Source organism: Callorhinus ursinus, unplaced genomic scaffold (genome assembly GCF_003265705.2).
Source record: "Callorhinus ursinus isolate GAN/ISIS: 27379988/994484 unplaced genomic scaffold, GSC_fseal_2.0 scaffold18, whole genome shotgun sequence".
In the NCBI taxonomy this organism is placed as follows: Eukaryota; Metazoa; Chordata; class Mammalia; order Carnivora; family Otariidae; genus Callorhinus; species Callorhinus ursinus.
In genome coordinates, this window is record NW_027397080.1 from 11,206,946 (window position 1) to 11,232,843 (window position 25,898).

The 25,898-nt window shown below is 47.1% G+C and overlaps 2 protein-coding genes across 2 annotated transcripts in view; one reads left to right on the forward strand and one right to left on the reverse strand.

Annotated features, from left to right (window-relative positions):
• The window catches only part of CSMD2 (CUB and Sushi multiple domains 2), a 598,617-nt gene that overhangs the window by 254,475 nt on the left and 318,244 nt on the right, over window positions 1-25,898 (forward strand). The gene's annotated exons all lie outside the window — the stretch shown is intronic.
• HMGB4 (high mobility group box 4) lies at window positions 19,232-19,970 on the reverse strand. The gene has a single exon (XM_025857050.2). The coding sequence runs from the start codon at window positions 19,834-19,836 to the stop codon at window positions 19,255-19,257; it is 582 nt and encodes a 193-aa protein (XP_025712835.1). The 5' UTR covers window positions 19,837-19,970; the 3' UTR covers window positions 19,232-19,254.

The window sequence follows — 25,898 nt, forward strand, 5'->3', positions numbered from 1 at the left end:
TCATGCCTAGAAAAGTAGCTGACGGGTGTGAATAATGGAGATAGGATGAACCTGGAGAGGTAGATGGAGGCCAGATTATTTGCATTTAATTCCGGGGTCAATAGGGAGCCACCAAAAGGTTTATAGCAAGGAAGTAACACGATCAGCTTTGCATTTTTGAAAGACCACTCTGGCGGCTGCTGGAGAACAGGATGGAGGGATGCATGCAGGCACAGACACCGACTGCTCTTTGTTGCTGTAGCCCAGGTGAGAAATGATGAGGCCTGAATTAACACGAATTAACACAGATTATAACAGTGGAGACCGAGTGGAGGAGTGGGTTTAGGGAACTGGAGGAACAGAAACACGGCAGCACCTGGTGAGTGATCCAGTGAAGCTGAGGGACGGAGGAGGAGGGGGAAGAGATGGCTCCCAGCTCTTGGCTTGAGTAGCCGGTGGATGTGCAGGAGGTGGCCAAGGGGGTGAAGGCAGGTGACGTTTCAGAGGCCCGTGGGACTTCTAAGGTGGGTGGATTAAGGAGCTGGAATTTGAGTGGGCTGTGGGTTATAAATAGACATTTAGGAGCCATCAGCAGGAAATTGGGTGCAAGGAGAGGACTTACCCCAGGAGATAGCAGGGAGAGAGAGTGGCACACAAAGGAGAGAAGGCAAGAGGGTGAAAACACCGGTAGATGTGAGGACTCGCTCGGGGCCCCAGCTCCTCCAGAGGGCGGCTCTGGGCTTGGTCGCACTGACATCCAGTGCACTGGGGGGAACATCTGGGCATGCTGCTGTCTGCTGTGTGTCCGCCGTTTGTCTGCTGAGGTCATGGTGAGCCTCTGGCTCCCCGCCCAGCCTGGAATTGGCCCTGAGTGTCCATCTGCTTGGCTGGCCCATGAGCCCCTGCCCTGCCCTGCTTCTCCCTCTCCCAAGGGCTATTCCTCTCTATGAAGATTACAGAAATAGTCGAAGCCCTGATCTACCTGGCAGCACATTTCCTAGTCCCCTCCCCCTTCCACATTCTAAATTCCATAATACGGAGGGAACTATCTCTACTCTCTCTCTGAGCGGAAGACAGCCTGAAAATGGGGTCTTGTTCTCAGTTCAGAGGCATACGTCCTCTTTGGGGCATCTCGCCTGGGGATCAGATGGGCCCTTGATTGTGGACTCCCTGAGAAGCTTTGGAGTGTTCCCATATGTGTTAATGCCTTCCAACTTCTTGGCACCATGGATAATGCTCTGAACTAAACAACGATAGGTGTTTCCAGATCCCACTCTCACAGGATGTGTCTCAGATTAGAAATCTACGTTTCAAATACTCACCTAGACCACTGTGATTCAATAGGTCAGAGGGCACCTTTGAGAAACAGGATTCAGCAGAAGATAATTCCGAGGGGACCCAACATCTAACCACCACCCGCCGTTTGCCGTACTGCTGACATTTCATTTAGTACTCACTACTCCCCAGTAAGGTAAATGCATCATTATGTATGGTCTAGGAATAATTTGAGACTCAGAGATGTTTAGCAACTTCCCCAGGGACACACAGCTTGTTACTAGCAGAGTCAGAATTGGAACCCCAAGTCTGTCTGACTCCAAAGCCTAAGACATTTATACTCCAGCACATCACCTACTGAGAGGGAAATGGTACCTGTTTTCAGGTAGTTAAATGTCCACAGAGGAAAGAAAGTCTGGTAATTGGCAGAAACAGAAACAATGGGTAATTGCCAAGAGTCAAACCTTGAGTCAACACAAGCTCTAATAGAATAGAGTAGCTTCCTGGGGGTGACCACTGGAGTGTTAAGTGGGTGCTGGACAGACACTCACTGGAGGCGCTGTGGATTTGTGGAGTAGGCTGCAATGTGACTGAGTCATTGTCAACCTCGTGATGTCTACAAGACAGTGTTTTGATGAGATGACTCCCTGAGTCGGGTCCTCATATTTGCTCTAGACTTATTACATTTGCAGCCATGAAGGGAGGGAGAGAGGGAGAGGGGAAAGAAGTCAGCTCATAGTTCAACATATGAGGATTGAGAGCTATGGATCTTGAATATTTTATCCCTCACTGAGTTAGGTCTTAATGATGAGAGAACTAGTCCCCTCCCCCTTCCACATTCTAAATCCCATAATACGGAGGGAACTATGTCTACTCTCTCATCACTCTACCTGGTGAGTGATCACCAGTGAGTGATCACCAGGTAGAGTGTTGACATGCCTCGTGTTGACTTGTTCTGTAAACCCAAGGCATTCCTGAGGAATCCTCCCTGAATCCAACCTCACATGACCAGATGAGTTTTCACACGTGCCCTTCCTGCTAATGCCAGCCCAAAGCCTGGGTCAACAAGGCAGTAATAGCCAAGAGAAAGGTAGATATGTTATATTCTCTTTGGTCTGAACTAGAAAGTAGTTGCAGAAAAATCGGTATAAGTTAAAATACATTTTGGGGATGCCTGGGTGGCTCAGTCAGTTAAGCATCTGCCTTCGGCCCAGGTCATGATCCCAGGGTCCCAGGATCAAGTCCCCGTATCGGGCTCCTTGCTCAGTGGGGAGCCTGCTTCTCCCTCTGCCTGCCGCTCCCCCTGCTTGTGCTCTCTCTCTCTGACAAATAAATAAAATCTTTAAAAAAACTTAAAAATACATTTTGATAGCTCCCACCACCTACCGGATGAAGAAAAAACTACTTAACAGGATTTTTATAATCTGACTCCACCCTAATGTAGCAGCTTCATCTTGTGCCACTTCCCATCCTCATCGGCTCCCCACACCATGCTGATGTGCCTTGCTTTAGTCACTCCGAGCTACTTGCCATTCTATAAACACATCATAACCATCATCCTGTCATGCCTGTATCCTTCCTGTGTTCTCCATCTAGAATGACCTTCTCCACATTTTTCAAGAACCAATTCAACTATCTCTACCCCCTCATTGGTAGTTAATTAATTTTTGCTTTTTACTCCTGCAGAACTTTTTTTTAATTTTTTATTGTTATGTTAATCACCATACATTACATCATTAGTTTTTGATGTAGTGTTCCATGATTCATTGTTTGTGCATAACACCCTGTGCTCCCTGCAGAATGTGCCCTCTTTAATACCCATAACCAGGCTAACCCATCCCCCCACCCCTCTCCCCTCTAGAACCCTCAGTTTGTTTTTCAGAGTCCATAGTCTCTCATGGTTGCAGAACTTTTATATATACATAGAAGTTACATATTTAGTCTCTGTCATCTCCACTCTCCCTTTCCTCAAGATTTTGTGGGAGCCCCAAGAAGAAAAGACTAATAACTCTGTTTTGGGGAGTCTGGAAAGTATTCACAGAGAAGAGGACATTTGATTGGGTTCTTAAAGAATGAATAGGAGTTTGTCAGGTACGCAAAGGACAATAGACATCCCACACAGTTCTGGAACAAGCTTTCAGTTTGCCTACTGGCAAACTCTTGCACTTATTTCTATCAGAACCTGATCTCTCTGCATAGCATGTTGCACGGGGGAATTGTCTGTCCCCTAGCAGACTGTAGGTCCTCTGGGGCAGAAAATGTGCCTTGTTTTCCTTGCAGTGTGCAGCACAGTGCCTGACAGATGCTGGGCATCATAAATGTATTTTTGTACTGGGGCATGAAGGCATGAAAGTACCAATCCAGGAACTACCTTTCTCCTTGTCTTAGTGCAAGTGGGGAAATGATCATATTCTTATTGTCTCTTATCACTGGTTTCAAGAACAGGCTCAGAGATGCTGAAAATACTCTATAAATTGTCTGCTGATTTGAACCAAATTGAAGAAGTTGCTCACCTGGCAGGCATTAAGAGGACCTTCTGTAACATTTGGACTTCATTTGAGTATAACAATTTCACCAATATAAGCTTTGCTTCCCCTTTAAACAACATGCCACAGTTCCAGAATGATGCCTTTGAAATAAATCCTGTTTGAGTAATGTTTCTCTTGGACTCATAAAATCTTTATGGCAATCTTCTTTCATCCCATAGACTATGAGAAGGAAGAGAAAACCAGAACCACTGAGCTAGAAGTGGGGAATGCAGTATTTTCTCATTATGTGGGTCACACATTTAATGTAAATAGTTTTTAAATGCAAATCCAATACTGACTCCACATTAGCTCAAAAATCCTAGCTCTGTCCAAAGTGCTGAATCTGTGAGTACTCTCTGATTAAAGAGTAGGTGGTATGGAAATGATGTATCCTTTCAGATAGAAGGTCTGAATGTATTAAAACATCTAGTAATAGCCATACTAGGGATAACAACACAAATGCCAGGAGAAATAAAACGCAGATGAACAGCTTAGTGCCCCCACTGCAGGAGAGAGGGAGGGAGGAAGAGAGGGAGGGAGAGAGAGAGAGAGGCAGTAAGTTGATAGAACTGAGCTCTTAACCCAGTTGTACAAAGGAGCACTGAATTAGGAGTCATGCATTAATTCAACACAATTTTTTTGAGTGACTACTATATACTAGGCATCGTACTAGAACATTAAATGAGATAAATCATAATCTTTGGTCTCCACAAGAGCACTGTCAGTGTTTACTCAACCACTGACCAGCTGTTGACCTTGGGCAACTTACTTAAACCTTTCAAGCCTCAGATTTCTCCTTTAAAAATTTGGGATAATAGAATCTCACAAGATTACTGTGCAAATTAAGGTGACACTTACAAGCACTTTGCACAGAATTTAACATGTTGTAAGCCCTCAGTGAACATTACATGTTAGGATCATGTGTGGTACATTATGGTAAGTTCTTTATACCCGTTATCTTTTATGCTCTCATTTACTCTGCACCAGTCACATGGGATAGGTTTTAACATCCCCATCCCCAGGTTAGGAAAGTGAGGCTCAAAAAAATGGAGTTCATTAACTTGCCCAAGTTCATATAGTTGTTCAGTCATGTGGACAGAATTCAGGGCCAGCACTTTTTACTCTAACACCAATGCTTATAATTATGGTGATGCTGTCTAGAGCAGGACTTGAAAACAGACTGACTGTCCCTGCCAACAACCAAAGAAATAAGGCCAACTCCACCCTGATCTGGGCTGGCACTTTTGGAAAGGCAAATTCTCAGGGACTGGGGTGGGCATGCAACCCAGATGCCTGTGTGAATTTTAAGTTAGGGATACTTGCAGGTTGACAAAGATGAGGAGGATAAATCTCAACCCACAGGAGAATAGGGCCAAACCCCAGCCATCCAGGAAGAGTCTCACCAGTCTCTCAGCCCACAAGGGAGCAAGAATAGGGACCAGAGACTAGAGCAGACCAGTCAGGCAGATGGGCCACACTTAGATAGGGTGAGTGGTTAACTACAAAGGCTGCAGGGGCTCCAGGGGCTAAATCCCACAGGGCACATTAGATTTTGGGGGGTGGGCAATAGACTATTTCCAGAATCCATTTGACAAGAGAGGAAAGGGCTCATGATGAATTGCCTGCTGGAGAATCACTGGCACCCAGACAGGGCAAGTTAAACCCAAATATGTGGTGAGGCAAAGGCTGGGCAAGAGCCGACATCACAGAAGCTACTGTCTCACATACTCCATCTGGAACCTCCAGCTGAGAGAAATCTGTGATTTTTCTGGTCTGTGTCCTGTGGAGCGGGGGTGATGGGGCTTCTGAATTAGTGACAACACATTGCTACCTCCATGGTAAGAATGTTCTTTTCCTTCTAGTCCAAGAGCTTATGATCTAGACCAATGGACTTCACATAAATATATATTCTCTTTGCTTTCCTCCCTGTGGGAAATAGAAGGCTACAAAGTACAATACCCTCCTTCCCCCCCTCCAAAAGCTGTTCAGTAAACAATGGGAGCTTTGGACTCCTTTGACTGAAACCGAAAAGGTCACATCTCAGTAGTGTCTTTGAGTCTTGCTTGTCGCATTTGTGACAATCCTGGGCTGTCGTGGGGCCTCCCTAAGGTGTCCTTCCAGCTCTGACCTTCCATAGGTGTCTTTTAAATGCAGAGAGTCATCAACCATCAGGCAGGTAAACGGATCAATGTGGGCTGTTCATCGAATTGTGTTCCCAGGGCCTTTGTGTCTGCTGCCTTCCGCCCCTGCTGCTGCTGTCAGATCAATGGGGGAACCAGAGGGCTGTGCGGTGTCATAACAGCGACTCCTTTACAGGGACTTTTCTCAGTACTTCTTCAAGCTGGGAGGTCAGGGGCACCTGGGCCCCACACCTCAGCAACTCTGGGGAGGTCTGTGTTGGCTTCTGATCAAGGTCAGCCGGGGGTCTCCAGAATGGATGGCGTGCTGGTCTCCCACTCACCTGTGGTGCTGTCTGGTCTGTCCCCGTGAGATGGGAAGTATAGGTGCCCCATCGCGTGTACGTGGAGCCCATGGGGCCTGGGCTCATCGTCCACTCAAGCTAAGGGAAGGCGTGTGGTGACAGAGAAAGCAAAGCAGGAGTTACAGGTTATTTCCAATGCTTCACCTTCCTACGGTAATGGCCCCAGGCAATGGCTCCTGGCTCAGGAATTCAGAGAGTTTATTGAACAAATGCACAGGACAGAGAGTGCCGAAGACCAGCTCTCTTGGTACTACGTGGTCTCCCCGCCTCTCCCTGCTTGTGAATCAGTACACACGGTCCTAAATGGCCCCTCCAAATGCTGGGTCGGACTGACTTCCAGTTTTCTGTATCTCTTGATTCAAGTTATCAAGAGAAAGAATCTGATTTGTTCAGCTGGCTAATCGAGTGTCAACTCCTCATCCAGTCAGATGACGCTAAGAAGAGGCACACTCAATGGGGACAAGCATAGCTGCCGGAGCCCACCCCTCCAGTGGTGGTGGCAGGGGGCCAGTGAGGAGCAGGGCAGCCCTGAGAAGAGAGAATGGGCTGGGCGCCAAACCCGCGACATGGCTTCCACACTAGTCTAACCTTTCCACCTTCTCTTGGGTCTCCCTCACAAAGAAATGAGGGAAACTTCTTCCTTTCATCCACCTCCTTGAGCTAACCAAAATAAAGCAAAGGGCCCGGCGCTCCATGAAGAGAACTCGAGAGTAATTTCAGGGTGTCCCCACCACTACAATATTGTCTGGCTGGATTTCACAGTCTGCAAAAGGAAGCTCTGTAAACACCGGGGATTACTGTGATGATTACGAATCCTTTAAGAAGCTAAATTTCCCGAGTTCTCAGAGTTGTAATGCTTTGGGATTTAGAGATATAATTAAGAACAGATGAGCCTCAAAAAGTTGATGACCATGATCGGGGGTTGCAGGGAAGAGCAGAGAGGATGTTGGTTGGGGTTCCAGGACTCCGTCTCCCCCACGTGGTGGGAGAACACAGCCTGGGGAAGGGGTGGGGGGTGGCAAGTGGCCTGAAGGACCTTAGTCACTGGAGTCAGGAGTCCCTGCCTCCTAGGCTCCTAGAACTGGGGACACAACCTATAAACCCTCTCAACAGCTTAGAACCAGACAGTGCAGAGTCAGCCTTGGACTGTGGTGCTGTGGCAATAGCTCTCTGCTGTTCTGGGACCCAGGGAGACTGCCACATCTGGCCCATTTCCTCTCGGGCAGACGTTTGCCTTCTGCCCACACATCAGTCTTGCCACAAGAGGGTTTCTGCTGCGGCATTGGGCCATTCCCCAAACCCCTTTAGTTTTTACTCATTTCCCAGTGTTTTTCTCCGACTTCGGTATTTACTAAAAGGCACGGAAATACCAAAAGGCAATGCTATGTTTTATTTAATTTATTCACCATAGTGACCTGAATCTATAGCATCTGTAACGCCAAGACTGTTTTGACCTTCTAAAAGGAAATGAGTGCGCTCAGAACCAGAGCCAAACGAGCAGCTTAGACCCATCCACAAGCAGAAGTCTGGGGCCTGGGGAGTTTCAGGGCATTAAATTGCCATCGAAATTTGAGTAGAGTCTTGAAACCCTTGCAGTCAGGGAAGGGAAGGAGCAGTGATCCAACAGTTACCATTAGAGGAGGTAGAATGAAGATGTTAGAGCCTGAATCCCTGAGTTCTGCTACTTGATTGCTGTGTGACTTCAGATACATTGCCTAACCTCTATGTATTCCATCTTCCCACCTGCAAACCATAGATTATCATAGACTCTGCCTCATGGGGTTGCTGTATTAAAGGAGTCAACACATGCGAAGTACTTAGAACAGTGTCTGGCATGCAGGGCATGTGCAGAATGGTCTCTCTTGTTCCCAGGGGTTGATTAGGTACTCTATCCTGTGTCTTTTCATTTTAGACTCACAATAGCCCTGGAAAATAGATTTTTTATATTCCCAACGGACAGAAGAAATGGAATCTCTGATGTTCAATAAATTGCCTAGGACCACCTAGCTAGTAAGTGGCAGGGATAGATCTCTAGACTCTAAGTCCTATGTTCTTTCTATTCCCTGTTCTTTCTATTCTAAGGCCAGTCCCCTTCATGGTCTGCCTTGCTTCCCATAATTATACCCCCAGTTTCCTCTGCTGAGTCCCTTGGCACCCACCCGAGTTAGTTTCAGTGAACTTGGAATCACAGCACCACTTCCTGGCTATGACAACTCTCTGAGCCTCAGTTTCTCTATTTCTCTAGGCTGGGCACAATCACGGGGCCTGCTGAGGAGGAGAGCAACAGCCCCTGAGGGCCAGAAACTGGCCTGGCATCATGAGGCCACCCTTTTGCTGGGAGCTGGCCTGGCACCCACACCAGACCTGGGTGTTTCCTGTTGAACATAAATGTCAGCATCAGACAGGCCACTTCATGACCGTGATGGACTGAGATAAAAACAAGCCTACTTCATAACCACATCTGAACTCCAGCATAAGCAAGAACATTACCAAACACAAAACCAGCCAACCGTTCCCCTCCCTTCGCATCTTGGCTAATGTGCGAGACACCTATGTCTCTACCAGTTGCAGCTTTAGTCTTGCTTCATTCCTCCTGCCTTTTAGATAAAATTTATGAAGTACCCAATCATAGAAATACACCTACTTCTTGACAGCATCTAATCTAGAGCAAAGCTCCACTTCCTTGAGCCCTCCCCAAATCACCTAACACAAGCCCGAATCCTGCAGTAGGTTCTTTCCAACACCCTCTTACTGACACCCCCATGGTTCCTGGTGGTAGGCATTCTCGCTCATTGCCACAAGCCAATAATGCCAACTGTGTCCAGCTACCGGGGGATTCCTGGTGGTCTTTGGCGGTGGTTTGGTGGGTGGGGTGAGCGTCCACACTGCTTCTGGAATTGAATACGATGATTCCTGAAGAGCACTTAGAAACAGGGCCTGGGACATTGGAAGTGCCATGCTAGTTAGTAGCAACATATTTATTGCCAAAAATGTCCCTCTTTGGACAAAGCTGGTGCACACCCATTAACCCTCACTAACCAGCCCCCTTCTTCTCAAAAGTCCGTGCAGACCCCCTCTCAGGTTTGCCTCGGGCCCTGAGCATGCCTCATTTGCACTTGACAGACCTTCCCTCCACGCTGCAGACCCCGAGCCTGTGAATACTTTTACCACCCATGACTTTCGGGGCTGCCATCTGCCCACTGGGGCCCCTCTTGGAGAACATCCTGTCAGAGTGTTCCAGCAGCAAGATAGGCAGAGGGGAGGCCAGGCGGGCAGTGGGATGGTGATCAGGTGTCCACAGTCCTCTTTCTGCTTCCTGGAGGAGGAGACCCTGTGCAGATAGAAGCGCCCCTTCCCACTCTCCAGAGGAGTCTGGCCAGAGTCTTCCACATGAGTGTACTCACAGCTGCAAGGGGCAGCCCCAGGGCTGGCAGACCTCTTCCATGCCCACTGCTGCTAATTGCAGATAATGCATTAAAAATACAGAGCCACATCTGTTCATTTCAGCATGAGCATCGAGGAATTTACATGGTTTATAATGACAGGGTGTGAGGGGTAGGAAAATCCTTCTTTTGCCTGTGGGCCAGAGGCACAGCTATGAGCAGAGAGCTGGAGGTGTGGTTTCCTCTGGATGCTAGCCAAGCCCTTTCTTGGAGGTGCCAAGAGATAGATCCAGGTATTTCTCTGGAAATACAAAATTATGTAACCAGTCGAGCACAGAGTATGTGTCGTGGTGCTCAGGAGGCCTTCTGGGCCAACTCTGCCATTCGCAGAGTTCCTGTGAGGAGGGGACCAGCCACTGCCAGCCACAGAACAAGAGGAGCAATGTGCCTGTTGTGATTCCAGCAAGCAGGCACTGAGCACCTAGCCTAGAGTCTCAGTTCCCTACCTGCAAAAAGGGGCGTTTAAAGTTCTTGCCTCATTGGGTTTATTATCAAATAAAATAATTACATCTGAATCACCTCAAACAGCACCAGCATGGCATAGGAATGCAATAAATGTTTACTATTATTATTTGAATGCATGTCAGGCATTGTGTTAGATTTTAAGAGTACCAGGATGAATAAGGCAAGGTCCCTGCCCTTCTCCCCAAGTCCAGGAGATAAACAGGTGATACAATGTGATCTGCAGTGGGATGATGATATGTTATGGGAGCACAGGAGGAGAGTGGGAGAGTCAGAGAGGGCTTCCTGGAGGAAGGGACACCTGACCTGACTTTCATCTGAAGGTGGAAGTTTACCAGACCTAACAGGTAAGGAAGAGGATCGCAGCCTGGAGTAGCATGTGCAAAGGCCCTGAGGAGAGCGTGAGGGTATCATGTTTCTGGGGGAAATAACATGTAGTAGGGCCTTCGGGTGGGACTATTAAGCATCTGTTGCTGCCTAACAAATTGTCCCAGAACTTATGGCTTTAAGCAGTGTTTATTGTCTCACATGTTCTGTGTGTTAGGAATCTGGGTGTGGCTTAGCTGGGCCCTCTGGCTCAGGGCTTCTCACAAAGCTGCAGTCAAGGTATCTAACAGTGATGTAGTCCTCTCAAAGCTCAGCTGGGGAAGAAGGTGTGTTCCAAGCTTGTTCACGTGAATGAAGAATTGAGGGCCCCAGTGCTGTTGACCAGAGACCACCTCAGTGCCTTTCCACAGGGCGGCTTTCAACTTGGCTGCTTACTTCATCAGAGCAAGTCCTAGAGAGAGAGAATGAGACCAGGAGGCCCAGTCCTTTATAACCTCATCTCAAAAGTGACAGCCTACCACTTTTGCGGCATCCTACTTGCTAAAAGCAAGTCACTGCATTCAGCCCGCACAAAGGGGAGGGGACTGACCAAGGGCACAAATGCCAAGAGATGAAGATCATGTGGTCATTTCTGAAGCTGCCTTATTACAGGCTGCCCACTGGTCCCCAATGACTCCTTCCCCTTCCACATGCAAAATGCAATTACCCCTTCTTCAGGTCCCCCAAAGTCTCATCCCATGATAGAATCGGCTGAGAGTCCAGAATATCATCATCTAAATCAGGTTCAGGTATGGACGAGGCTCCTGGATGTAGTTTCTCAAAGGCAGGTTCTAGAATACTGTTACTCTAGAACTGTGGTTCTGCAAAACCAGAGAGAGAAACATTGCCTGCCCCCACATACCCAACACACAGTGGTACAACAGGCATAGGGTAATGGTTAAAGACATTCCTACTCAAAAAGGGGGGGGGGAATGTGAGGCATAAAGGAGTCCCTGGTCCATAAGATTTCTAAAATCCATCCAGGAAAATATTGGAACCTTCTTGATTACTTTCAAAATCTGGGAATCTTTCCCCGTGACTTGCAGCTCCACATTCTGAGCTCTTGGTTCCTCCCTCTGAGTCATTCTTCTCTTTCTCGTGGAAGAAAGCGTATGCTGAGAATTTTGGGAGTCCAGTGACCTCTTTTTATTTCATGCTATCTCTGTCCCTTTCAGTGCAAGGTAACAGTGTTTCTTCTAATGAGTTTTCTTAAGACCTTCGGGGGTCTTCTCTAAATCTGAGACTCACTCTTTATACAGAAGCCACGCCCACAGATTTCTTTGGACTAAACCCCTCTCTACCTTGAGTTTCTACTAAGATGAACAAGGAACAATGCTCTGATGCTTCCCAGAGGCCATGCTGTTTGATCTAGAGGGTCTGTGAGACCCACCCTAATTTCTTTAAAGGGCCTTGTGTGACTGACACTATGCTCTTTTTTAAAATTTAAATTCAACTAGTCAACATAGAGTACCTCATTATTTTCAGGTGTAGGGTTCAGTGATTCATCAGTTGCGTGTGACACCCAGTGCTCATCACATCACATGCCCTCCTTAATGTCTATCACCCAGTTACCCATCTCCCTACCTATCTCCCCTCCAGCAACCTTCAGTTTGTTTCCTAGAGTTAAGAAACTCTCATGGTTTGTCTCCCTCTCTGATTTCTTCCCGTTCAGTTTTCCCTCCTCTCCCCTATGATCTTCTGTGCTGTGTCTTATATTCCACATATGAGTGAAACCATATGATTACTATCTTTCTCTGACTGACTTATTTTGCTCAGCATGACACCCTCTAGTTCCATCCACATCATTGTAAATGGTAAGATTTCATTTTTGATGGCTGCATAATATTTCATCGTATATACATACCACATCTTCTTTGTCCATTCATCTTTCAAAGGACATCTGGGCTCTTTCCATAGTTTGGCTATTGGCATTGCTGTTACAAACATTGGGGTGTAAGGAGCCCCTTCGGATCACAATGTTTGTATCCTTTGGGTAAATACATAGTAGTGCAATTGCTGGGTCAACACTGTGCTCTTTTGATCTTCCTGAGGTCTCACCCAACAGCTGGACAGTCATACCTTCACTTTATCTCCAGACCACCTTTCCCTGACAGTGCTGGAAAGCTGATTCTTGATTTTAGTATCCTTTGCTGTCTTGGGAGTCTGAGAATTTTCCAAAACTATCAGGTCCTGGCTCCTTTTTAACAATTGTTCCCTCAATTTATCTCCCTTCTCACCTAAGTGGCAAGAAGAAACCGGACAGTGCCTTCGACACTTTGCTTGGACATCTCCTTAGCTGGATTGCTGAGTAGGCCTGTGTTCTGCTTTCCACATAACTGCAGACAACAGTGTTGCTAAGCTTTCTGCCACTATGTCACAAGGATCCCCTCCCTCCAGTTTCCAATAACATGTCCTCACTGCCTTTTGAGCCTTCGCTGGCAGCATCCTTAAAGTTCAGATTTTTCTAACAAGCTTCACAAAATATTCCCAGCCTCACCCCATGGTCTGATTCCAAAGCCATCTTACATTTCAGATATTTTTCATGATACTATGCCTCTTTTGATACCACAATCGGTATTGTTCTCTCTTTTGGTTTATAACAAATTACCCCAAACCATAGTAGCATGAAACAACAGCATCTATTAGCCTAGTTTCTGTGAGTCAGGAATCAGGTGTGGCTGATCTGGGTCTGTCACAAGGCTGCAGTAAATGTGTGCACAGGAGCCCAGGAGTGGTCCACCTCTGAGCTACTTCATGGCTCCGGGCAGAATTCTTTCCTGGCAGGTAAGCCACCCTCAGTTCCTAGCCACATGAGCCTCTTCACAGGACAACTTTCAACATGTCCTTTTGCTTTGAGAGACAGATGGAGATCATCTTTTGTAGCCTAGTCACTGGTAAAGAAGTGATGTCTTATCACTTTTGCCCTATTCCATTCATTAAAAGTCACTAGGTCCAGCCCACACTTAAAGGGAGGAATTAGACAAGGGTGTGAATTAAAAGAGGTGGGGATCACTGGAAGCTACTTGAGAAGCTGAGTGTGGGCGACAGTGCAGAGGCAGCAGTGGCTTGATTATGCTGCGTCAGACTCCCACAGGTGATGGGCAACCACTGAAATATTTTACTGTTGAGTGGGAAGTCTTACAACATCAATCAGGCAGCCAGAGCTGAGAAAGGATTGGAAAGGGAGCAATGGGTAGTGAGAGCTAGTGCATGGAAACTTACAAGGGGATGGCCACATGAGAATGTTCATGGCATCCCACCAACCCAGAGGTCAAGGCCAGCCTGGAGCATCACATGACCCCCTTTGGGCCCTAGGCTAAGCTCCCTCCTACTTCAACTGCCCTTTTGTATGTGGCTCTCACCTTCTTTAAACCATCCTTTAGAGACCAGTGCAGGCACCCTCATTCACAGGGTACTTCCTACACACCAGACTTCGTTTACAATGATACACACATCTTTTATTATCCAGCACACCTGTAGGGCAAGTATAATTTTGGGGAGTGTGATTAGAGGTACATGACAAGACAAGAGAGTGTCATTGCCTTGGTGATTTCACCCTAAGAACCATGCCCTGTCAATGGACCTGATCCTTAAGCTTGACAGCCCAGAAACTGGATCTTTTGGTCCTCAAACAATTGGAGATTTAGTGGAAGGTAAAATCATTTATAAGATCCCAACACGTGGGGCGCCTGGGTGGCTCAGTTGGATGGGCATCTGCCTTTGGCCCAGGTCATGATCCCAGAGTCCTGGAATTGAGCCCCACATTGGGCTCCCCACCCAGTAGGGGGTCTGTTTCTCCCTCTCCCTCTGCCTCCACCCCCCTGCTCATGCTCTGTCTCTGTCTCTCTCTTTCAAATAAATACATAAATAATATTAAAAAAGAAAAGATCTCAACACAGTTGTGTGTTCCAGATGGTAATCAGTTGTTTTGCAACTGGGATCAACTTCTCTGTTGAGATTTGAGGAAAACCCAATAAGTAAATATGCTTATTCCTGTCAGGTTTGGAGGAGTTGCAGGAGAAAGACAGATGAGGATCAACAAATGAACTAATTGAAGTGCAGACCTGAACACATTCTGCAGGCAAGGCTGTGGGGGTGGTAGAGAGAAAGAAGAGTATGGTTAGTTAGCTCCTCTTCTCAAACCCATTAGGCAGATAAGTCTCGCTTATTACTCTTCCAAGTGAATGCCTGGGTTGCAAGAGGGAGAAGTATTCCCCTGTGGGCCTTGGACTGGTAGCGTCAGTGTTACCTGGGAACTTTTAGAAATGCAAATTCTAGGTCCAACTCCCAGAAAAATTGAATCAAATTTTAGGAGTGGGGCCTAGCAATCTGTGTGCTAACAAACTCTGAGATGATTCTAATGTAGGCTCAAGGTGAGAACCACTGGTTGAGTGGAAGCTGTTCCACATGTAAATATGAGACCTGGGAAGAAGTGTCCTTATGGAACATTTTGTAACTCATGCCTTCCCTTCTCCCCATCCCTGGGAAAATGAGTCACAGAGGTAGAAGTTTCACACTTTCCATGTTTGATTTTTAGCTTACAGCTGCTCCAGTGAGTACCAAGTAGAGGCTCCTGATTATCTCCCCTCCAAAAAAGAAAAATGTCATGGGCTTGGTATTTGCTGGCCTTGTCTCTTGCTCTTGCAGACCTTGGAGGGTCTAGCATCCCCTTGTTGGCACTGAATAGTTTCTGAAGATGCTAGAATGACCAATAACCAGAAGTCAAAGTGGAAACACATGGCTCTCCCTACAGAAAATTCTGTGGCTCCCCATTGAACTTAGATTTCAAAATAAACTCCTTTCCAAAGTCTGTCCCACTCCGACTGCGTCTCACATCTTGTCACTCTGGCCTCCCTACTCTCCCTGTAATATGCCAAGCTCACTTCTGCCTCAGGACCTTTGCACTGGCTGTCCTGCTGCTTGAAGAACTCTTTCTTCAGATCTTGGCATGCCTGGTTCCTTCTTGTCCTTTAAATCTGAACCCAAATGTCACCTTTGATGACTGATTTAAAGTGCCCTCAACCCCACTTGTCATTGTTTATCTCATTACCCTTGTTTATTTTCTTCGGAGCACTTGACACTATCAAAAAATGATCTCGTGTGTTTATTTGTTGACTTATTATCTGTCTCCCCCTCCCTGGAATCAGGGATCAGAGATCAGGGACCTTAACTGTATTCCTAGCACCAGAACAGTTCCTGGTATATTGCAGGCATAAGATTTACATAAATATTTTTTGAATAAATGAATAAATGAATGAATAAGTGAACATAGGAAAAGCTTTAGGAGAGAAGGATCAGAGTGCAGTGATTCATTCATTCATCAAGATGGCGATGGGCCCAAAGACTCTGCCTTCCTCTTCCCAAGGACAGGGGCACGGAGCCCAGCTGAGTGGGTCTGGAGTCAGCACTCCAGACTCCCTGCCTGCTTCTCCTCTAGCCCACTGTCTTAGGCCCGGCTCCCCCTTCTCCTCCCCCTTCCCTCCCTCCACCTCACTGTCATTACATTACAGTCGTTAGAAGCCTGCAGATTCACACCCTCCTGTCGACTTTTTCATAAAGGAATGTTAATGGAGTTGGTCTTCAGCAGGGCCAACTCTGACTTGGCCACCCACATTCATGTAATTAATCACACAGGAAACCAGAAAAGGGCGGCATGAGGGCTGGGCCTGGCCGTGTGGTGGCCCTCTTCCCGGAGAAGAGGATGGTATAACACACAGCTGCTGCCCACCAAGAGCCCACATGTCAGGTTGGAAGCAAGACAACCCAACTGGAACCACTACAGAGGAGTCCAAGCCAGGATCCAATCCGCCCTGGGGTGGGGAGGGTCTCCTCCACCTTCAAGAGGGTACCAAGGAAAGGAAATTAAACAGATAAAGTAGGAGCTAGAGGGAGAAATAAGGTTAAAGATGGTCTCTTCTAAAATAATAAGGAAGCTGGCATTCATTGAGTACTGTATTGGTTATCTATTGCCATGAGACAAATTGCCATACACCTGTTGGCTTACACACATTCATTATCTCACACATTCATTGTCTCTCAGTTTCTGTGGGTCAGGAATCCTGTAACAGCTTAGCTTAGCTGTGAGACCTCACAAGGCTGCAGTCAAGGTGTCAAGCAGGACTGGGTTCTCATCTGGAGGCTCAACTGGAGAAGGACCCCCTCCCCTGCTTCTGTGATTGCTGCAACACTCAGTTCCTTGTGGTTGTAGGACTGGGAGCTTTAGTTTTTTGCTGGCTGTTGGTCTGCGGCCATCCTCAGCTCCTAGAGACTTACTACAGTTCCTTGCTATGTGAGTTTCCCAGCTTGGCCTCTTCATCAAGCCAGCAAAGTCTCTAGAGCAAATCAAGTGGCAAGATGGGGTTTTATAGATCATTACATAATCACAGAGGTCACAGCTCATCTCTTTTGCATCATTCTATTGGTTAGAAGCAAGTCACAGTTTCTGCCCGTATTTAAGAAGGGATCATACATGGATATGGACACCAGCGGTGGGGGGTATCAAGAGACTGCCACGTAGAGGATGCCCACCACAGTACATATTAGGTGTTAAGGACTGTGCCAAATGCTCTTGCACATATTATATCATTTATTCACTAAAACAACCTGTAAGGTGAGCAGCATCCCATTGCACAGGGGAGGACTCAGAGGAGAGAACTTGCCCAAGGTCCTGCAGACATTAAGATCAGAACCACCTATATCATAGCACCAAGCCACTCTGTGCAAGCTTAGAGGGCTGAAAGATTTGCATCTTTGCATTGAGGAGCAAGAGCCCGAGGGAGGCAGAGGAAGGGGGTCGCAAGTGTGTTCTAGCTCCCTGTGAGACTTGAAACAAGGAAGAAGGGATGGGTGTGGATTACATGTTGAGAAAGAAGAAAACTGAGAGCACTTATGTTTGATGATCTCTGTTTTCTCAATAAAACAGAAAATGAGGGCATCTCCTGAGAGAGTGGGGATTGGGATGGAGGGGAAGCAGAGCCAAGTTGGAACAACAGCTGTAGGGAACAGGGAGTGGGAAACAGGAATCTTGCCAGCACCAGTACAAGGTTGCCAAATAGGATAAAGCTGCTTCCTCCTTGAAGACTTCAAAGGTCTCCTGGGTAGGGGGTACCCACTCCCGCCCCCTGCACTCCGTGTAGCTTGCACTTTCATCATGCCTTGTAGTGCTGTAGTTTATGCCCACATCCATCTCATCAGAAGGGAAGTTCTTGCGGGTCAGGAACCTGACCATAGTCTATGCAGGGGCCTGCCGGTAACCAACACAGGATCTGGTACATGTGAGTCTTCCATAAATGGCCTGACTCAGATCTTGAATTTCTAAATCACTCCACTGTTATCACCTTCTATTCCCTAAAATCTCTCCAGTTCTAGACTTTTCGAAGGATGTATTTTTACTTTTGTTTTGAGAGTAAAAGTTCAAATAGCAGTAGAGGACAAAGTCTAAGTCCATCCTGGAATAAGAATGGAGATTGAATTAGGGAAGTCTGTTGTATGCATAACGTGTTGACAAAAAAGCAATTTTGCATTTTGGCCCAGTCTTTTTGATTTCGAGAAGTCAAGAGCCATTTCAAAATATTCCATACCAACGTATATTGATTGATATGAAGCATTGCTCATGGTATGTTGTTGCCTGAAAAATACAGCACAGACACAGAACAGTCCCATTTGTGTCAAATTACCACTTTTGTCTCATTTTAAGTGGCAGAACCCTAACTCAAACTACCTTAGACAAAAGAAAGAAAGAAAGAAACAAACAAACAAACAAACAAACAAACATTGTGGGCTCATTTTCAACGAAAAGTCCAAGACTATACTCTGATGCCAAAGGGACTAACATTTTGGCCCAAGAATGAGGTAGATGGCTTGCAGCAGCCTCGGGGCAGGGCTCTCCCCTAGGACCTCTTGCACAAGTCCTGTGGTCCACTCTGATTGAACCACCCTGGGTCACATGCCTGTAACCAAACCAATCAGTGTGACCAGGGGACTTCAGAGGTGGGTGCTGTGAACAAGAGGAGAAGGAGTGAATGCCGGGTGGTCATAAAGGCACTAAATGTCCACTCCATGTGTTCTATGCTTCTAACCACAGACAAATGATTGGGTGGATGGCCACCAAAGCCATGACAGGGTTTTCTCCAGGATATAGGACTTGAGCAGAGTCAGATGCCCATGTTTGTAAAATCAGCCCTGTGTTTCATCCTCACCAGAGCAGGGACCACCCCTGGGGTCTCCTGCTGGCCCGCTGATGATACCTAAGTCTCGCTGGAGGAGCAGTTCTGGAATTAACTGTAGAAACTGAGTCCCCCTCAACTCCAGTTTGCCAACGTCTGCTGGGGCCTCAATTGGGGGCCTGATCTGAACTCCAGGCCTTCTGGCCATGCCGGTGAGGATGATGGCAGGACTGGCATTCATGCACCTGACCCTGAGGAGGGTCTTCCACCCTAGATAACCACTTGCAACCAGGATGCCCCTACCTCTGTGATTTCCACTTTACACCTGGAGACTCCCATTCCACCTGCCCAAGCCAAGCCCTGTAGCTACTGACCTCAAACACTGCCTTAGACCCGTTTGCCCTTCTTTCAAAGCCAGCTCTCCCCAGGATCAGCTTCCAACCCCAATCTCAACCGCCACCCCACTCACTTCCTCAAAGCGGCACCAGCCGTCGCTGCGCTCACACGACACAAGAGACCAGTGACGGGCAATATAGTTGAATGGCATTTTATTTCTAATTGGATCCATCAGCTTTGTCCGAGTCAGTTTTCCCCCTATGCTGGTTCTTAGCCGACCCTTGGAGGCCCTTCCTGGCATTACGTTGTTTACGGTAGATTTCCAACTCCTCTTGGTATTTGGCTCTCAGGAGAGCTGCCTTTTGCTCATACGGCTGCTTTTCAGCATCTGTTTTTGCCGACCACATCTTCCCCGAGGCCTTTGCCACCTGCACTACTGACCAGTTCGGATTCTCCCTCTTCAGCTGAGCATAGTGGTCTTGGCAGAAGAGCAGGAAGGATGATGGGGGGCGTCTGGGCGCCTGGGGGTCCCGCTTTCTCCGCTTCTTCTTCTTGCCAACATAATTCATCATCTCTTCCTGGTACCGGGCTTTGTCGAGCTTGGCCAGGGCTTCATATTTGGCCTTTTCATGCTTTGAGATGGACCTCCATTTTTCTGAACACTTTCTAGAGAACTCTTTAAAGCCAAGGTAGGTATTTGGCTGCTGCTCCTTGAACTTGTTCCTGTAATTCAAAAAAAAGTGGATGTAAGAAGAGACATTTGCCTTGGGCCTTAGCTGGATTTCTTTTCCCATGTTCATAAGGTCATTTTTTTTTTTCTGGATTCAGTAACTTGGACAGCAGAGACTTCTGTCTCCACACTCCAGGAGCAATCTAGAAGGTGCTCTGCTTGCGGTGAATTTTTCCCTCTGCAAGAGCTATGGTCAGGGATCAGCCTTTACAGCGGTGGTGGCATTATTGAGTCAGAGGAGGGGACTGTGACATCATTCACCAGCCTGTGGCATTTGCATACAGCTCCTCTTGTTGGTTGGCTACCTGAGGGTCCATTTCTGCTTCTCGTATGAGATGGTGGTTCATCCAGAGGAGGCTTGAGAGCAGCCACTTCCCCTGGAATATTTCTCCTTGACTTCCTGGAGGCAATGGGCTTTGCCCGACTATGGGAGCTTTCAGTCCCTCGGAAGTAGTAATGAGCAGTGGGGTCCGCCTTCCTCACCGTAAGATTGCCAAGATGCCTCATGATCCCTTCCAAAGTCAGGATGGAAATAATGAATGTGAGGAGGTGGATGGCTCCAGAGCTGTCATGATAAAATGTGAAGTCTTTCTGTTTGCCTTGAATGGTGGCAGCTCATGCCGTTCAAAGAGTTTAGTAGTAACTCTAAAAATAATCAGGTATGACAGCCGTGACTCGGTTCCTGTCAGGACAAAGTTGTCTAATTTAAAACCTGAGCACGTGGGCTATGTACATCTGAACTCTTCATTTCTCTGAAGAAACTGGGGTGAGGTGGGCGGAGCGAGGAGAACCTTGAGGGTTTTACTCATTGCACTTGAGTCCGCGAAAATGGGGTCAAATCCTTGGCCTGTCAGGAGGCTTCCCTGCTCTCATCTCTGGGGTCCCTGGCTCTCGGGGTTAGAATAGAGAGCTCTAATGGCTACACTCAAACTAGTTGGCTTCTGACTTTTTGTGGAAGCTGTTACCCCTATCCTACTAGTCTTCCAACTGAAGGAAAAAGAAAAGACAATAAAAGTGTCATCTTGTGACCTTTGGACACTCTGAGGGCCTTGCTTGTGTGGGACTGGAGTTAATACAACTCGGTGGTTGATGATAGTGCCAAATTTATAGGACTAGAAAATGGAGCCTCAGGGCGCCTGGGTGGCTCAGTTGGTTAAGCGACTGCCTTCGGCTCAGGTCATGATCCTGGAGTCCCGGGATCGAGTCTCGCCTCGGGCTCCCTGCTCGGCAGGGAGTCTGCTTCTCCCTCTGACCCTCCCCGCTCTCATGTGCTTTCTCTCTCTCATTCTCTCTCTCTCAAATGAATAAATAAATAAAAATCTTAAAAAAAAAAAAGAAAGAAAGAAAGAAAGAAAGAAAATGGAGCCTCATCAGCAGAAAAATTAGGGTAAAATACCCGAACAAGTGGGAGTCTGAATTTGGACTGATGTGCTTAATGCAAGCCTGTGGTTCTTGCTGCATCCTCAGACCCGGCACCTCGAGGGCCGGTGGCTCTGGTGTGCAACTTTAGCAACTGAGCTGGACAGGGAAACTCGCCTAAGACTAGACCACTTTTCCAGGGCTTCCAGTCCACTCCCAAGCCTCCAAGACTGACTTCAACTTCCATCTTCTGTAAAAGAAAGATGGAAATTGATGAGAGTCACCAGTCCTGAATTCGAGCCCCAGCTCTGCCACAAGGCGGCTGGGTTACCGATGCTAGCCTCTTCCTTCCTGTAAGCCTCTGATTTCATGTCTGTAAAATGGGTGCTTTGGCCTGGCCAGGAAGGACCCTCCAGATGACGTGCTGTAGCTTTGTGGCTGCATTTAGAGGCCTGTAAGATCTCGGATGCCAGCCGAGGAAGTCTGGGCTAGTGGTGGGGCAGAGGGGTCTGGCCAGGGGGAACAAATTAGTCTGAGAACATTTCTCAACATGGTTAGCTTTTTTCACTCTGTTCTTTCTCCCAAGGGCCAGGGGTTGGCTCGCCTGTTTGTTGGATTTGAGCTGGATTGCCAAGGTCAATAAGACTTAGCTCCTTTCCGAGATGGAAGGACGGGTTAGAAGGAAGAATTTGGCCGATGTGTATAGATATGAATTAGACTCTGCTCAGTCTCATAAAACCCCCAGCAGCTCATTGTGCCTCCGTTCATGACCTTCTACCCTTCTCATGATGAAAACATCCAGAAGGATTAACCCTATGAGAATCATCTGGAGCCTAGCTGGTCTAGAAAGATAAGGTAGTAAAAGGTATAAGTTATGGCCACCCTGTGGTGTTTGGGCCACACTCTCGCCTTGGAGGGATGAAGTAGGGGAACTGTCTGGAGAACCTTCGGGAGGGTCAGTATTGGCTGGCTAAGTCAATGCTATGTGCCCTAGTAGCTGAGGCTTTCCAACCTTCTCCACTCTGTTCTGTGCCCTGGGAAGCTGACCCATATGGACCACATCAATGGGTCTCATGCCCTGTGGCTTCCATTTCAGTTTGGTCACTGTGGACCCCAACAGTAGATCAGGGAGAGAGGAAGGTGACCCCAGGGCATTTATTCTCCTGGCTTCCTCCTTAAGAGGTCACTTGGAGCTGGCCTCTCAGGCCCTGGACCGAAGGTGTTGGCTCCTATTAAGTTGTCCTTTCTAAATGACTGGCTCCTTCCAGGTTCAGGAATTGAACCCTCTCCTTGTCCCCTCTTGCCAAGGGTAGTAAGAGCTCTGTTTTTACTCTGCTATCCCTTGTGGCTTTCCTACACCTTCCCCTTCCCTTTGTAGATAGCCTCTTTATTAAACACTCTTCAAATTATTCTCATTTGAGTGACCATCTGGTTTCTGCCGGGACACTGACCAATGTACCTTGTTCCTCGCTTTCCACCATGAACAGCCATGGAGGTGGATAAATAAAGCAAGCATGGGCATCGGTCCAGGGTAGAAGGGTATTGAGCTTCTCGAGGCCCGAGGACCCAGCAGGCTCACAGCCTAGAATGTTCTGCAGGGGTAAGTGTGCCTGCCAGAGCAGTAGCAGAACGGGGCCACGTGGCCTCCACAGGAGGCATTTAATATCCCTTGTATTATAAGATAGCCTCTAGGCAGGAGCGTTGGTCTAGAGAGCCAGATAAGAAAGATTTCCAGCTTTGTGGGCCATATGGTTTTTATTGGACGTACTCAACTCTACCATTGTAGCTCAAAAGTAGCCATAGACATGGGGTGCCTGGGTGGCTCAGTCGTTAAGCATCTGCCTTCGGCTCAGGTCATGATCCCGGGGTCCTGGGATCGAGCCCCACATCGGGCTCCTTGCTCCGCGGGATGCCTGCTTCTCCCTCTCTAGCTCCCCCTGCCTGTGTTCCCTCTCTCGCTGTGTCTTTCTCTGTCAAATAAATAAATAAAATCTTTAAAAAAAAAAAAAAGTAGCCATAGACAATACATACACCGATGAGTGTGGCCGTGCCCGCGATAAAACTTCACATAAACAGGCAGGTGCCTGGAGGTCATAAACTGCTGACATCCCAGTCTAAAGCTGTGAGTTCAGTGTTTTCTAATTTGTTCATTGCAGTTTACAATAAGAATTACATTTTACATCATGACCTGTTTGTGCACATGTGTACTTCATAATATTTATATAATACGTACTGTGTGCCCGTCTCTGTTCTAAGCGCTTTACATTTATCAATTCATTTAATCTTTATAACAACTGTGTGGGTGTGTTGGGGGCAGTGCCATTTTTTTAAAAGATTTATTTATTTATTTTAGAGAGAGAGCAAGCACGGGGCAGGGGAGGGGCCGAGGGAGAGACAGTCTCAAGCGGACTGCTCTGAGCACAGAGCCTGATGCAGGGCTCGATCTCATGTCCCTGCGATCACGCCCTAAGCTGAAATCAAGAGTAGGATACTTAACCAACTGCACCACCAGGTGCCCCTGGGCGGGGGCGGGAGAGCGGTTATTTTTATCCCTATTATAAAGATAAAGGTCTCTAAACACAGAGTTTACAGAAACAACATGATAACACATTATACTTACTATGTGTGTGATGTACTCTTTTCTGTTCTATTCTGTTATGGTCCGTTTTGTTATTCAAAGTGCAACCTGCAGACTGATCGCATGACCCACTATGGGTTACAATCCATGGACTGAGTTGGAAAACACTATCCAGGCAAGCCGAGGGGGAGCTCTCACCTTGGACACTGTGAGATCCTCTTGATTTAGCAATGATGCCATGAAATGGAAAAAACATGGTCTTGGGAGTCAGACAGACATGAATTCAAATTCTAGCTTTGCCACTTAGGCTCTGGGGGGTCCCTCCTTACAACCTTGTCAATAAAGAGCAGTGAGGTGGTAACAAAGCTGTGGGGAGGAACTAACTGAAGTGATGGGAATAATGGAGCTGGCACCCCCCTACCGTGTGGGCAGGATGTAGGAACTCACTTCTAATGAATAGTGTGTAGAAAAGGACAAATTGTATCTTTCCAGTGGAGGAAGCTGGCAGATACCACCCTAACCAATAATGGTATTCTTCCTCCAATTCCATAACCCCTCGTCTAATCATGAGAAAATATTAGACAAACCCAAATTAAGGAGTATTCTACAAAACACTTGACTAGTACCCTTCAAAAGTGTCAAGGTCCTGAGGAAGCAAGGAAAGCCTGAGAAACTGACGCAGATTAGAGATCAAGTAGACTCGATGTCTCAGTGCTCTGGGAGGTGCTGGACTTGATGCTGGACCAAGAAAAAAGGCATTAGTGGAAAGACTGGGGAAATCTAAATGAAGTCTTCCATTGGGCTAACAATACCGTACCAATGTCGACTTTTGGATACATGTACCACGGTCATGTAAGATGCTAATGTTAGAGGAAGCTGGGTGATGGGTCTATAGGAAATTTCTATACTATATTTGCAACTTGCAACTCTATTCTTGTTTCAAAATAAAGTCTTTCAGAAATCTCCCTCGCTGACAGTGATGTGCACCCAGAGTTGAGATACCCTGCTCTTGATCCATCTCCTCCAGAAATCGCTGGGCAGATTTGACCCTCAATTGTAACAACATGTGCTCTTGGCGTGTCTTCTGTCACAGTGTTCCCCGAATTGCAGGGCATGCTGGAACCACCTGAGGAGCTTTCAAAAATCCCAGTGCTCAAGGGTATTATATAAGACTGATGAATCACTGACCTCTACCTCTGAAACCAATAATACATTATATGTTAATTAATTGAATTTAAATTAAAATAATAATAATAATGATAAAAATCCCAGTGCTCAAAGCCCCAAGAAGAAGAGCAAAAGTACCTGGCTCGGGCATCTGACAAATGCTTTGATGCTTCCTCCATTCCCCTCCTGCCCCTCTTCCTGTGGGTTGGGAATCACAGGCAGAATCCCTGCATGTGCCCTCTGAGTGGAGTATCTGTGGTAGGCAGAAAATGGCTCCACAGGGATGCCCACATCTGAAACATGGAAGCCCATAACTGTGTTATCTTCCAGGAAAAAAGAACTTTGCAAATGTGATTATGTTAAGGATTTGAGATGGGAGGATTACCCTAGGTTACATGGGTGGACCTGATGTAATCCTCTGGGTCCCTATAAGCGGAAGGCAGGAGTGTCGAAGTTTGAGATGGAGATGTGGTGACAGATGCAGAGGGTCGGAGTCAGAGATCTGAAGATGCGGCATGGCCAGCTTTGAAGATGGAGAAAGAGACCACAAGCCAAGAAACGAGGTGGCCACTAAAAGTTGGGCAAGGCCAGCAAACAGATCATCCCCTAGAGCTCCAGAGAGTGCAACCCTGCAGACACCTTGATCTTGGCCGGGTGATGCCCATTTTGAACTCCTACCCTTCCCCTCCCCGCCCCCCAAGAACTGTAAGACAACTGTGTTCTTTCAGGCCACGAAATTTGTAGTAATTTGTTAAAGCAGCAATAGAGAAGGAATACAGTGTCTTTCTCATCCAGCTGGTGGTCTGTAATGTTTCCTGTGCTATTCTTTAATAAATTTTTTTTAAGATTATTTATTTATTTATTTGAGAGAGAGAATGAGATAGAGAGAGAGCATGAGAGGGGAGAGGATCAGAGGGAGAAGCAGACTCCCTGCTGAGCAGGGAGCCCGATGCGGGACTCGATCCCGGGACTCCAGGATCATGACCTGAGCCAAAGGCAGTCGCTTATCCAACTGAGCCACCCAGGCG